This window comes from Garra rufa, chromosome 17 (genome assembly GCF_049309525.1).
Source record: "Garra rufa chromosome 17, GarRuf1.0, whole genome shotgun sequence".
NCBI classification, from domain to species: domain Eukaryota; kingdom Metazoa; phylum Chordata; class Actinopteri; order Cypriniformes; family Cyprinidae; genus Garra; species Garra rufa.
This window is the reverse complement of record NC_133377.1, coordinates 6,095,026-6,109,879: the sequence shown is the minus strand read 5'-3', so window position 1 is coordinate 6,109,879 and position 14,854 is coordinate 6,095,026. Positions and strand designations below refer to the sequence as shown.

At 37.2% G+C, this 14,854-nt stretch overlaps 1 protein-coding gene across 2 annotated transcripts in view; it reads right to left on the bottom strand.

The window, feature by feature from the left end:
• Positions 1–5,822: 5,822 nt before the first annotated feature.
• The window catches only part of trit1 (tRNA isopentenyltransferase 1), a 72,054-nt gene continuing 63,022 nt past the window's right edge, over positions 5,823–14,854 (bottom strand). For both annotated transcript variants that reach the window (XM_073822097.1, XM_073822096.1), the window contains 3 exons: positions 9,328–9,437; positions 6,936–7,053; positions 5,823–6,855 (listed from right to left, as the gene is read on the bottom strand). In XM_073822097.1, the coding sequence (XP_073678198.1) occupies positions 6,731–6,855; positions 6,936–7,053; positions 9,328–9,437 (353 nt within the window). In that variant the 3' untranslated portion in view covers positions 5,823–6,730. The remainder of the gene's footprint in view (positions 6,856–6,935; positions 7,054–9,327; positions 9,438–14,854) is intronic.

Genomic DNA, 14,854 nt, shown 5'->3' with positions numbered 1-14,854 from the left:
TTAAAAATTGGCCAAACTTCACACTTGTAGTTTGGTTCATTTGGTCCGGACCAAAAAGTAAAATGATACATTTGGTCCTGGTCCGCTTAGCGTTCACAAAGGCATTTTTGACAGCGATCCTAAAGATACCGAACCTACAGGCATAGTGATAAGTTCACAAGCTGATTAGTCGGGTTGAATGAGGTATATTTCATGACGGAACTCACCGAACACCCCAAACAAAAGGAACAGGTGCGTTCGACTTAGGGTGTGTTCAACACTTGTCACGTTTGGATTGACTAAAACATACTCTGGTGTGAATGCTCCGTTAGTGCGTTTCGTTTGAGTAAGTGTGAACGCTGTCATCCAAACCCTGGTGCGCACCAAAAAAGCGGGCCGAGACCGCTAAAAAGATGCGTCTCTGGTGCGGTTTGAATGAAATATGAATGCAACATAGACCAAACACTTCTAAACGAACCAAAAACAGGAAGTAATGACAAGATGCGATGCCATGCGACATGATTTCACAAAGGGAACAAGCGGCGTATCCAAAACAAAATGAGCATATTGCAAACATGGAGCAACGAGGAGGTAAAGGTCACTGTTAAAAATGCGAGTGTGAATGCTAAACGGACCAGGACCAAATGTATAATTTTCCTTTTTGGTCTGAACCAAACGAACCGAAATACAAGTGTGAACACCCTTAAAGTTGAATACACTTAAGGTCGTCTGCTGGACTAAGTGCACTTGTTGCGAGTATATGATTTTATTTTCGTCACAAAGAGCTCATAAAAGGGACTTTACTTGCTCGTTGTTCCACATTTGCCCTCTGCTCATTTTGTTCTGGATAGACGGCTTGTTCCCTTTGTGAAATAATGTTGCATAGCGTCGCATCTCGTCATTACTTCCTGTTTTTGGTCCGTTTATAAGTATTTGGTCCGTGTTGCATTCACATTTCATTCGAACTGCACCAGAGTTCGTTTAGAAAGTGGACCAAAACCACTTTTTAACATTCTCGGTCCGCTTGTTTGGTGCGCACCAGGGTTCGGATGGCAGCGTTCACACTCAACTGAATCGCACTAACAGAGCAATCGCACCAGAGTTTGTTTTAATCGCACAAAACATTGTGTGAACACACCCTTAAAGTTATTATACCCATGATGCCTGCTGACATAGGAAGCTCATAAAAGTTTTGGAACACATATTGACCGAATCATACCACAAAACAGCACACGTTCACAGACCGATTTAAAAAGTGAAAGTGTAACACCATGATATTCTCACATAAGCTATACACACCCGTCATTAATAACTACAGAGTTATAGTAGAGATTGACTGACAAACATTCCTGACAGCGCCCATGCCTCTGAATGCAAACAGATACGGTTCGCTATCAGGTCACAGTACAGCAGGGTAAAAGGCATGTTATCAGCGTTCCGGTTTACGCAATGCAATATATACACCTTTACTGACACTAATTCTCCACAGTGAGGAGAGTCGGCGAGCTTGAAGCTCAATCTGCCGCATGGCTATTACTAACTCCATCACAAAGCTGACCTCTGGTAAGGACTGGGCGTACAGACTGTTCCACTGCACTCCAGAACAACATGATTCATTCTCTACGCTATCATTACTGCAAGAGACTGAAAATAAGAGACAGAGACAGATACAGATAGCGGAGAGAGATCGAGAAAAGCTGAGAGGGAAGAGAGAATATGAAGACACGACCTCTCTATTTAAGCTGATATTCAGGTAATGGAGGAGAAAGAGGAGAGAGGGAATATCAGAGAAAGTGAAGGAGAGAGCGAGATAAGACAATGAAAGGAAACCAAATCACACATGTAGGTCGGGTTTCAGAGGTTACCGGACCTTGATAGGGGGCCAACGGAGGGAATGGACTGTGTCTAACTGTGACCCTCATCCACTCCACACAGATACAAGTCCTGATAAGTCCCTCAACATCACACAAAGACATACAGGCTGAATCCTAATTCTCATGCTTGCAAAGTACAAACTAATACACTACCAGTCAAAAGTTTTTAAAAAGTGAGATTTTTTTAAATATTTTTTAAAGAAACCTCTTCCGCTCACCAAGCCTGTGTTTATTTGATCCAAAGTACAGCAGAAACAGAACAGAGTTTTGTACTGTACAATTTTTTCTATTTAAATATATTTAAAAATAATTATTATTCCTGTGATTTCAAAGCTGAATTTTTAGCATTATTACTCCAGTCACATGATGCTTCATCAGAAATCATTCTAATTTCAAAATATTCTTATTATTATTATTATGTTGAAAAGAGTTTTTCAAGATCAGAAGAACATTTATATAAAATAGACATATTTTGTAACATTATAAATGTCTTTATCATCACTTTTGATCAATTTAAAGCATCCTTACTAAATAAAAGTATTAATTTGTACAATTTCTTTTGATCACAGGAATACATTAAATGTTAAAATATATTCAAATAGAAAACAGTTATTTTAAAAAGTACAAATATTTCAACATTTTACTGTTTTTGCTGTACTTTGCAAATAAATTCAAGATTCATGAGCACAAGAGAATTCGTAAAAAAAAAAACACTTAAATTACTGTTCAAAAACCTTTAACCGGTAGTGTGTATATACACTATCATTAAAAAAAGTGTGAGGTCAGCAACATTTGTTTTCTTTTTTAAATAAATAAATGTTTTTATTCAGCAAGGACGCATTAAATTGACCAAAACCAACAGTAAATACATTTATAATGTTAGAAATGTTTTTTATTTCAAATAAATGCTGCTGAACTTTAAATTCACCAAAGAATCTTGGATTTAAAAAAATGCTTTTTAAACATTTAAAATAATAAAAAATGGTTCTTGATCAGCAAATCAGCATATTAGAATGCTTTCTGAAGGATAATGTGGCACTGAAGAATGGAGTAATGGTGCTGAAAATTTTGAAAGATTTTAAATTGTAGTAATATTTCACAATATTACTGATTCTACTGTATTTTTCATAAAATAAATGCAGCCTTGGTGAACAGAGGAGACTTCTTTAAAAAAACATTAAAAAAATCTTACTGACCAAAATCTTTAAACAGGAAACCAAACTAATATGTGGTCAAGTATGTACTGAAGTACTAAAACATACTAGAATATCAACATTGTGTATCAATATAGCATCAGAAAACCAACAATTTTGCATATCTTTAAAGGTTGTGAGAAAAATTTGTCCAAAAATCAAATCCAAATCAGTATACCACTGTACAACTTGCAATGTATTATCATCTGGGTCAAACTAACCCTAATCTAACAGATATGGGTTGAGGGATAAGGGTTTTTCATTGGTCTATATAGATACAGATACACTGAGATCAAACTAGCCATTGTAAATACAATCTAATGACAATAAATGAGATACACAACAACCACATTTAGATACGAGATCCTATTTACAAGCAGGCATATAGATGCATTCATCCAAAAAAAGGCCTAGATATTATACTTATGCCCACTATAACATACATAACTTTCTACAGGCTCTTGTAGATCTAAACACCACCGAACATAACAGGATAATTAAGTAAACAAACTTGACCCAATTCTCCAGTTATCAGCGTGGCTTAACTAGTGCTATTTAAGTATTACATCAGCTGTTTTTTTTATTCAAGGAATGAATCAGCAGTAGACAGAGAGAGAGGGAGGGGAAAAGCAGAATCAATCCAACAGCAGTATTAAACTGGTTAATCATCCCAGTGTGAGGTAAACAAATGTTCCCTCATAACAAACAAACTGCATATTAAATAAAACAAAAGCAAGTAAAGCGTTCAACAAAGGATGAAAGCACTGTAGAGAAGTTTTACTCACAATTGTATCTTTAGTAGAAGAGTTTCAAACCCAGATGAAAGAGTGTGCTAGTCGCTTTTCAAGCAATTAAAGGGACAGTTCATCCAAAAATGAAAATTATGTCATTAATTACTCACCCTCATCTCGATCCAAACTCGTAAGACCTTCGTTCGTCTTCGGAAGACAAATTGAGAATTTTTTGATGAAATCCAAGAGCTTTCTGACCGTGCATAGACAGCAAAGCAACTGACACGTTCAAGGCCCTGAAAGGTACATGTGAGGTCAAAAGTTTACACCCCCCTTTGAGAATCTGCAAAATGTTAGGAGATCATACAAAATGCATGTTATTGTTTATTTAGTACTGACCTGAATAAGATATTTCACATAATAAATGTTTACATATAGTCCACAAGTGAAAAAAAATAGAATTTATAAAAATGACGCTGTTCAGAAGTTTACAAACCCTTGATTCTTAATACTGTGTTGTTACCTGAACGATCCACAGTTTTTTGTTTTTTTTTTGTTTAGTGATAGCTGTTCATGAGTCCCTTGTTTGTCCTGAACAGTTAAACTGCCTGCTGTTCCTTAGAAAAATCCTTTAGAACCCACACATTCTTTGGCTTTCCAGCATTTTTGTGTATTTGAACCCTTTCTAACAAAGACTGTATGACTTTGAGATCCATTTTTTCATACTGAGGACAACCAAAGGACTGCTACAGAAGGTTCAAACACTCACTGATGCTCCAGAAGGAAAAACCAAGCATTAAGAGCCGGGGGTGAAAACTTTTGAACAGAATGGAGATGTGTACATTTTTCTTATTTTGCCTAAATATAATATCTTTTTTCATTTAGTACTGCCCTTCAGAGACTACAGGAGATAGCATCATGTTTCCCAGAAGACAAAATAAGTAAAATTTACCCTGATCTTCAAATTCAAAAAGAAAGCTTTTAATGCATATTTTTTCCTTTTGGAGCATCAGTGAGTATTTGAACCTTCTGTAATAGTTGCTTATGAGTCCATCAGTTGTCCTCAGTGTGAAAAGATGGATCGCAAAATCATGCAGCCATTATTGGAAAAGGTTTAAATAAAGAAAAATGCAGAAAAAGACATCATGAATGGTTCAACGATTATGAAGCTATAAAAAACATTTTTTGTCCAAAGAAAACAAAAATAACAACTTTAACTTATCTTCTGTGTCAGTCTTTGACGCACATTCCCTTTCATTGTCACTGAATAGAAATTAGCAACACGTTCTTCAAAATAGTCCCTGTTGCATTCTTCAGAAGAAAGTCAAAAGGATGAGTAAATAATGCAAAATGCTCTTGAAAGCGGTGGTCAAACTACTAAAATAGTGTTAACTACTCTTATCTCTCGAAATAAACTGACAGAAAACGCAGTCAGATGACATGCAAGGTCAACAAATGCCAGCTGACTGCTGTTTGTCTTTGTTCTTTTTCCATTCACTTTTATCCTTGAGACCTCCCTGCTCTAAATGAGCCGTTATCCGTCAAGAGGAAGCTCAGCTGACCCACTAAGACTTTCCCGCCAAGCCTTGGACCCTCGCGGAGCTAAAATTAAACAATCACACACACAAGGATGAGAGGCTGCCCATCACCCCCTCATACCGGAATCACCAGCACCCGCATGGTTCAAATCAGTGACCCAAATCAGTGCAAATGTGGGACAGCCACTTTCAGGCACATTATGTAAACACTTTCCCTTCCAGCTATTGTATGTGTGATGTATATTTAGCCCGAATAGGGAGGCTAATGAGTGTTATGTTGTGAACTTGCTAAGTTTCCACACACATCGACGTGAAACAGGGATCAAAAGAGAGGGAGAAAGAAAAATGAGGTATTTTGTGGCTCCCAGCCAAGGATTACGAAGTTGAGCGCCGGTATGAGCAGGTATTGGGTGGCTCATTGCCCAAGCAACCCTGATGACTTCATGCTAAAAGTTTTTCCTGACTCATTTGATTAGGTAATAAACAGAGATCGGCTCAGATAAGTCATTATAAAAATTATAAAAAGCTCTTTAATTACATTTACATAATGTATGCAGTGATAGATCTTTCTGTAAAAGTCAAGAAATAAAAACAGGTCATTGATTCAGCCTCATGCTGTTCCAAACTCATTATTTCTTTTGCTGAGCTCAAAAGAAAATACTCTGAAGAACGTTCATGCTGCTCTTCAACCTCCAATGGGACAAAAAACCCAATGAAGTAGCCTTCTGTATGGAAATGAGCCGTTCAAAATGTCTTTCGAGTTCCACAAAAGAATAAATGGATTTTGGAATGGCAAAAGAGTGAATAAATTCACAAAAATCATCACAAAAAAGGCACTGGGAATCCTGAGGGAAGAATGTTCACTGCTTGCAGTCATAGTTATGTTCTGACCAAACCAAATGTTATGATCAGATGATTACATAAACTTGAGACTTCCAAATAAAGTCCGGCATCAGATTTAATAATCAAAAAATAACCTCCATTCTTGATCAGCAGAGAAAAATGTGATCCAGTAATCCAACATCAGCAGTGATATATTTTGAGTTCAGTCAAAAGAGCCAAAAAGGTTAGCACAGCTCACCACAAAGTGGTTTAAAAGAGCACTAGACATGGTTAGATGTGGTTTAAAAGTGCACTGCTCAGACAAAACAGCAGCGGGGAAGACATCTGTCCAAGTGCAAGAATCCAAATCCAGATATTAGCATAACCCTTGGACTGTGGCAGATAGGAAAACCATCAAATCCGGGTGTCCAAACATCACAGACCCCAGGGAGAGTCGAGGTATCACTGCTGCTCACTGCAAACCAATCGATCTGAAAGTACCTTCTGATATTGATCTAAAAAATACATTATGAGTACTTCATTTCTCTGGTCCATCTGTGAGCTCGACCCCAATAGAGCCGTAGAGAACAGCGCTATTGTACAGGTACCTGCCTGGCACTGACATTTTGATGTTCGGTAGTGTTTGGATCCTGATCTGAGGCCTGCTCGGATTTTCTTTTCTTCACTCGATGAAGATGGTTTTTGGACTTCTGGTGTGCTGAAGAACAGGACAGGTCAAATATGAACCTCTTATTTCTTGTTTGAGAACGCATTGGTTTGAGCAGAGCAGAAACTTACCTGTCCATTCTAAGTCACCAATGATCACCTTATCGCACAGGTCGCACATATGATGGCTTCGCTTGTTGCGAGACTCCACCCCCTCTGTTCTGATTGGCTGTGCAGACGGCTGCTCACCCTGAAAGGGTTTTAAAAGGAGAGGTGGAGGATACGTAAATGGTGTATGTAAATTACTTGTTACTTATTTAAAAAAAAAACAGTACTTTTGTTGGTCTCCTCTTTTAAAGGGGTCATGAGACGAGAAAACAAATTTTCCTTTATCTTTGTATGCTTAATACATCTTGCAAGTGTCCTTTTCATCAATAAAAAAGCATTTATGTAATAACCCTCAGAAAACGGCTCATTTGGATTCGAAAAGACGAAGCGGTACTATATTTGATTGCAGCTGCATCACAAACTGTAAGTAAATTATTTTATAATGATTTGTCTGGAAATGACAATCTGGAAAAGACACGTCCCTTAAAACCCTGAAGAATGAGGGTTGAAAATAACTATTTTTAGACATATTTCTGTTTTGTGCACAAAAACATTATTTGAGTAGTAGTTCACTTTCAGAACAAAAAATTACTGATAAAGTACTCACCCCCTTGTCATCCAAGATGTTCATGTCTTTCTTTCTTTAGTCGTAAGGAAATTGTTTTTTTTTTGTTTTTTTTTTTTTTTTTAATAAAACATTTCAGGATTTCTCTCCATATAACGGACTTCTATGGTGCCCCCGAGTTTGAACTTCCAAAACGTAGCTTCAAAGGGCTCTAAACGATCACAGCCGTGGAAAAAAGGGTCTTATCTAGCAAAATGATGGGTTATTTTCTAAAATAAAATTACAATTTATATATGTTTTAACCTCAAATTCTCATCTTGTCTAGCTTGGCAAAACGAGCATTTGAGATTAAAAAGTATACAAGTTGTAAATGATTTTTGAAAATAACTGATAGTTTCGCTAGATAAGACCCTTTTTCCTCAGCTGTGATCGTTTAGAGCCCTTAGAAGCTGCATTTAAACTGCATTTTGGAAGTTCAAACTCGGGGGCACCATAGAAGTCCATTATATGGAGAGAAATCCTGAAATGTTTTCCTTAAAAAAAAAAAAACACCATTTTACGACTGAAGAAAGAAAGACATGAACATCTTGGATGACAAGGGGGTGAGTACATTATCTGTAAATTCTTGTTCTGAAAGCCAACTACTCCTTTAACATAAGTAAATCTTAAGGAATAAATTAAAATTAGGGCTGTCAAAATTGACGCGTTAATAATGCATTAAGGCAAATTAATTTAAACGGCACTAATTTTATTAACACAGCTTGCATTTTCTGTTTGACCTCTTGGAGAAATGGGGATGCACAGTGTTGCCAACTTAGCGCCTAATGACAAATCTTTACAGATTGCCCAAACCTTAGGCCTATTTAGTTTCTGAGAGTGGCTGAGGAGCAACACGCTTTCAGTTAAAACATATTATGTTGTTTAATGATGCAAGTATAGACGAAATCACAGAACAGCTATTGTATTTATCTTATGTGTATTTGATTTCATCAGACGACAGCTCGATTATCAGGATTTTTGTGCATATTAACGTCTTATTATCGGAAGGGAGAGCTGGTTATGTAGTCTTAATGGGTCGCGTTTCAGTCACTATTTCATATTTATTCTGTTGTCTGACAACAAAAACAGCAAAACATACCAATGAAAACAGTTCTATTGAGAATTTTGCTCCATCAAAATACAGTATGTGGGCACAGAGGCAAACAAATGTAATAATAAATACAAGCTTGACTTAAATTACATTTTGCATGTTCAGAAGAAGTGAGCTGCCCTCTCCTGCAAAAATGTAAACAGGCTTGTGTAAGTAAATTGCTCAGTGTTAATAAAGAGAAGTAATGGGAACCTGGTATGTGTCTAATAGACATGAACAAGTTCTTTGAAAAACGTGCATGACCTTTGAAATATCTCTAGTCTTCATGCTCTATGTTGAGTATGATTTCACTGATTATAAACATACATTTGCATAAAGCATCTATATTTGTCCATGCCCATGTTGATAAGAGTATTAATAACTTGTAAAGTATTCATTTAAAGCACATTTAGAACAGATAAAAATGTGATTAAATTGTGATTAATCATGAGTTAACTCACGAGAATCATGCGATTAATCGTGATTAAATATTTTAAATCAATTGACAGCCCTAATTAATGTAAAAAATCCACGTCATGACCCCTTAAAAAAAAAAACTTACCCCTAAATAAGAAAATGGCATCAAAAATCACTGACAGGAAACAGGCAACACAAACTGTTATGCAGAACCGCCATGGTTGGGTTCACAAGACAAGTGTTGATCAGTGGGGTGTAAAGGAAATATTATTTACCAACTAAACAAGAAAGAAAACAAGTCAAACCTTTTGGAGGCAGTCCAGGATCTCTAAAGCAGGAGTTAGTACAGTAGCCTCCCAATTGGTCACGTTTGTCACATCCAGACCGTAAACTGGTGGTACATTGCTAGCAGGTCCTGAAGGTTCAAAAGATAAATTGACAAAAGACAACACTGATTAAACAGCATCTTGATTAAACTTGCAGAATAATGACGGTGCAATGTGATGCCGTGAACACTGTGTACTCAGCTGATGTTCTCACAGACAAAATCTAATTGAGAAAAGTTAATGTTAAAACTTTATAATGAATAAATTACTTAGCTTAAAGGGATAGTTCGCCCAAAATTGAAATTGACCCCATGATTTACTCTAGATCAAGCCATCCTTAGTGTATATAACTTTCTTCTTTCAGAAATATTCAACTGGAGCTATATTACAAAAACATCCTAGCTCTTCCAAGCAGGGATGCACCAAAATGAAAATTCTTTGCCGAGGCCGAAGCCAAACAAAATTAAACACTGCTTAACAAAATGCTGCCAATTTTTTCACCATTGCATGAATTAAATATGCAATGGTGTAAAAAAAAAATGGTGTAATATTTACTTTTTACAGTTTTGTCTGACTTTTCAAAGACAAAAATCAATTACATAACACTTTTAAAAATATATACTTAACCCTAAACATTTTTAACATTATAGTAGACATTATAGCCTACCAACAAAGCGCAATTTAACTTAAAATAAATTAGTAGAATAATATACTTTGCCCATTTTTAAGACCCCCTTTTTGAATCCGGCATGTGTTTTTAATATACTAATAAATGCAGCGCTGTCAGAATAAATACAATTCATGCCTGTATTAGACAACATAATGTTCTGTCGTTTATTTACTTATGGTTTAAGGCCATTTTGCTAATTTCAGTCATCATACAGTAACCACCCCTTCCTCTTCTCATCAAAGATACTAAACAGTCTCTCGCTGTCGGTGTATGTAATGATTTTTGGTGTCTTTCTCGGACAGTTTTAAATGCTTCCAAACTGTCGAGATGTTTGCCGCATTAGTGCACGCCTCTATTTGATCGTGTCACGTCATTGTCCAGTATAACTTATTCTGCCTTTTCGCTTATTTGGCCGAACAACAAAAGAGCTCTTTTTGCTATTTTCGGCCAAATAATTTTGGTTGCCGAACATTTGGTGCATCCCTATTTCCAAGCCTTATAACAGCAGTGAATAAGTGTTGAGATTTTGTAGTCCAATGAAGTGCATCCATCATAGAAAGAACTCCACATGGCTCTGAGGGGTAATAAAGGCCTTGTGAAGCAAATCGATGCGTTTGTGGAAGAAAAATATCCATATTTAAAACTTTATAAACCACAATCGGTTCCACTTTACATTAGGTTGCCTTAACTACTATGTACTTACATTTAAATTAATCATTTGGTACAATGTACTTATTGTGTACATATAGGTTTTTAAAAAAGATAAGTACAATGTAAAAACATGTAATTACATTTGTAATTCTTTTCTGTAATTCCCATTGTTGACCCATCCCTTACACCCTAACCCACCCTTAAACCTACACATACCACCAAACCTGTTCCTAACCTTACCCATATCCCACCTTAATAGAAGCAATAGTGTTTTGCAATGCAACATGGTCACATTAAATACATTGTACTTTTTTTTTTATGTAAGTACATAATAGTTAAGGCCACCTAACAAAGTGTGATCCCACAATCTCTAGCTTCTGCTAACAGTCGAAAACGCATTTACGAGAGAGTGGCGTTCCAGTGGATGATGTGGGATGCATAGCGTACACTCCAGTGATAATATACTACTTTTGCGAGAATCAAGTTTGGTTTACAGAAGCAAATGAAGCAAAGTTTCTTTATTTTGCAAAGGAAAACCAGTTTCCTCTCGATTTATATCAAAATCCTCAGACATTTTTCTTGTCAAATCCTCGTTTTGGACTTCTAATTTGTGACTGGTGTTTTGTTTTGCCCTCTCCTACGCATTTCCATGTTTGCCTACGCATCCTCTTATGAATGTGCGTACGACAGCACAAGCTAGAGATTGCAGTTTATAAAGTTTTAAATACGGATATTTTTCTTACACAAAAAGCATTGATTTGCTTCAGCAGGCCTTTATTAACCTCCCGGAGCTGTGTGGAGCACTTTTTATGATGGATGGATGCACTTTATTGGTCTTCAAAATCTCAACAGCCATTCCCTGCAATTATAAAGCTTGGAAGAGCCAGGACATTTTCAGACATCGTCTGAAAGAAGAAAGTCATATATACATAGGATGGCTTGAGGTTGAGTAAATCATGGGGTAATTTTCATTTTGGGGTCAACTATCCCTTTAAGTGCATTGGAAAAAACAATGATCATAACTTGCTGGTTATAGGGGAAAGTAGGGCTGCTTGATTTTGGCAAAAATCATAATCACGATTATTTTGGTTAATATTGCAATCACGATTATTTAACACGATTATGACGGGGTCCAAAACGTCACAAGAATTTGGAAACAAAAATACTGAATACTTTTATGCAAGTCTAAAGTAGTCTAACAACACTACAGAAACTGAATGTAATTATTTAAATGTAAAATAAAACATGCTTTGTTTCTTATTAAAACTACAAAAGTCCTTCCTTCAAGAGCAGTAAGTGATTTTTCTCTTTGTATTTTTACGTTTTATTAATATTAAGCACAGAGACAGCAGAAAGAAATATTTTTTGTTGTCGCTTTAAGAGCCACACATATACAATATACCGTTACACACGTATTTTCATTCTTTAACGTTTGTGATCATTTAAATAAAAAAAATTAAATCAAAATCGAAATCAAAACCGAATTTCGATTAATTGCACAGCCCTAGGGTAAAGCTAACATACAAGGACGTAACTCATCATGGGATCTTAAAATATGTTCAACAAACAATTAAAAATGTTACAGGCAAAAGGGAAGAAATGTGCAGAATATATCTGCTTATGGTGTGGTGCAGTGAATCAGTATGGAGAAGCGGGGAGGGCCTGCAGCAGCCTGAACCTGCTGAATCACTGCCGCTCGATAATCTCAAACAGCATTCTGACACTGTCAGCAGAGACGACCTCACTCTGCCTCGCTCAACGCTATTGATCCATGCACAATACAACAGACATGCACAGCTAATGAGAGGCCCATGCAGAGGAAATGCACAAAAAAATTCTGAAACTTCAGAAAATATTAGGTTTATTAGGGCGCTCTGGGTGCAAGTCAGAAAAGCCTCTTATCCTGGTCACTAGAAATTTTTGGAATCTAAAAAATGATTTTAGTCAATAGCACATCTCATCTCATGATCTGAGGCATCATTCATGCCTGAACCGTAAATGGTGGTGGGCAATATTTAGAGTCGATGGCTGTTTAAATAACCCAATCCAATGTTTAGTGTGCTCAGAACTTGTTACAAAAACAGTCAGCAGGCATTCTGAAAAGTTGAGAAAATGTAAAACACTTTTAACACGTCTTTGAGATACAGTCATACACTGCAAGTGGTAAAATCACAACCGGCAGTCTAGAACAGAAACACTCTGTTTCTAAACACATAATTTAAAAATCCATCTACCAATAGGGAAAAGAAAAAACTCATCTTTGTCTTCAAATGAGAGATCATGACCTGCTGTCAGGCTTTACTCAAATCCTCCTACTTGTTTAATTAAGACACAAGGGCCACATTATCCACAACAATTACAGGTTAAACTCCTCAAAATAGGAGCAGAAATAATATAGGAAAGTATGAAAGATCCCATTAGCGAAATCCTCTCTTCTCTTCACTGTTTAAATGGTATCAGGTAGTAATAACACAGTAAATAGAACTGTAATAAATGATAAGGACATTCATGGTAATTGGTTTTACATGGTAAGCTAAGGAAGGCACCTAAGAAAAAACAAAGCATTATCATAATACACCTACAACATGGTATTTTTAAAGGGGTCAAGTTAATACGATGCTTCAGGGTCCTAATGAAAAGTTTGTAATATACTTTGATTAAAAATTCTCTATGGTAGTGTAAAAAAACACTCATTTTACCTGGTAAAAAAATGCCTCTGTTCTCAGCAAGTGATATCAGTACCTGGCCCTTTAAATTTTATGAACCTCTGCTTACCCCGGCCCTCAGTTCTGTGGGGCGTGTCATTACATAGCACACGGGGTGTTGCCTAGACAACAGCTGGGGGTATAGTTGTATAGTTTGGGGGAAAATGGCACTTGGGGGGCTTAGAAGACACTGTACAACCCCATCCATTTAAAATTTCATTTAAAAACCGGAGTTGGAACCGAAGCAAGATGACACCCGCAAAGAAGTTCGGCAATTACGGCTTATACTGGACGTGTCTGAATGGTTAGTAAACTTAATGTCACTTTGATTTATATGTACTGGCAGAGCAGAGAAATGAGAGCGATACGAACGCGGTGTGTTTACTGTGGTAAAGAGACGAACGCGGTGTGTTAACTGTGGTAAAGAGACGAACGCGGTGTGTTTACTGTGGTAAAGAGACGAACGCGGTGTGTTTAGTGTGGTAAAGAGACGAACGCGGTGTGTTTAGTGTGGTAAAGAGACGAACGCGGTGTGTTTACTGTGTTTACTGTGGTAAAGAGACGAATGCGGTGTGTTTACTGTGGTAAAGAGACGAACGCGGTGTGTTTACTGTGTTTACTGTGGTAAAGAGACGAATGCGGTGTGTTTACTGTGGTAAAGAGACGAACGCGGTGTGTTTACTGTGTTTACTGTGGTAAAGAGACGAATGCGGTGTGTTTACTGTGGTAAAGAGACGAACGCGGTGTGTTTACTGTGGTAAAGAGACAAACGCAGTGTGTTTACTGTGTTTACTGTGGTAAAGAGACGAACACAGTGTGTTTGTGTTTACTGTGGTAAAGAGACGAACGCGGTGTGTTTAGTGTGGTAAAGAGACGAACGCGGTGTGTTTAGTGTGGTAAAGAGACGAACGCGGTGTGTTTACTGTGTTTACTGTGGTAAAGAGACAAACGCAGTGTGTTTACTGTGTTTACTGTGGTAAAGAGACGAACGCAGTGTGTTTGTGTTTACTGTGGTAAAGAGACGAACGCGGTGTGTTTAGTGTGGTAAAGAGACGAACGCGGTGTGTTTACTGTGGTAAAGAGACGAACGCGGTGTGTTAACTGTGGTAAAGAGACGAACGCGGTGTGTTTACTGTGGTAAAGAGACGAACGCGGTGTGTTTAGTGTGGTAAAGAGACGAACGCGGTGTGTTTACTGTGGTAAAGAGACGAACGCGGTGTGTTTACTGTGTTTACTGTGGTAAAGAGACAAACGCAGTGTGTTTACTGTGGTAAAGAGACGAACGCAGTGTGTTTGTGTTTACTGTGGTAAAGAGACGAACGCGGTGTGTTTAGTGTGGTAAAGAGACGAACACGGTGTGTTTACTGTGTTTACTGTGGTAAAGAGACAAACGCAGTGTGTTTACTGTGTTTACTGTGGTAAAGAGACGAACGCGGTGTGTTTAGTGTGGTAAAGAGACGAACACGGTGTGTTTACTGTG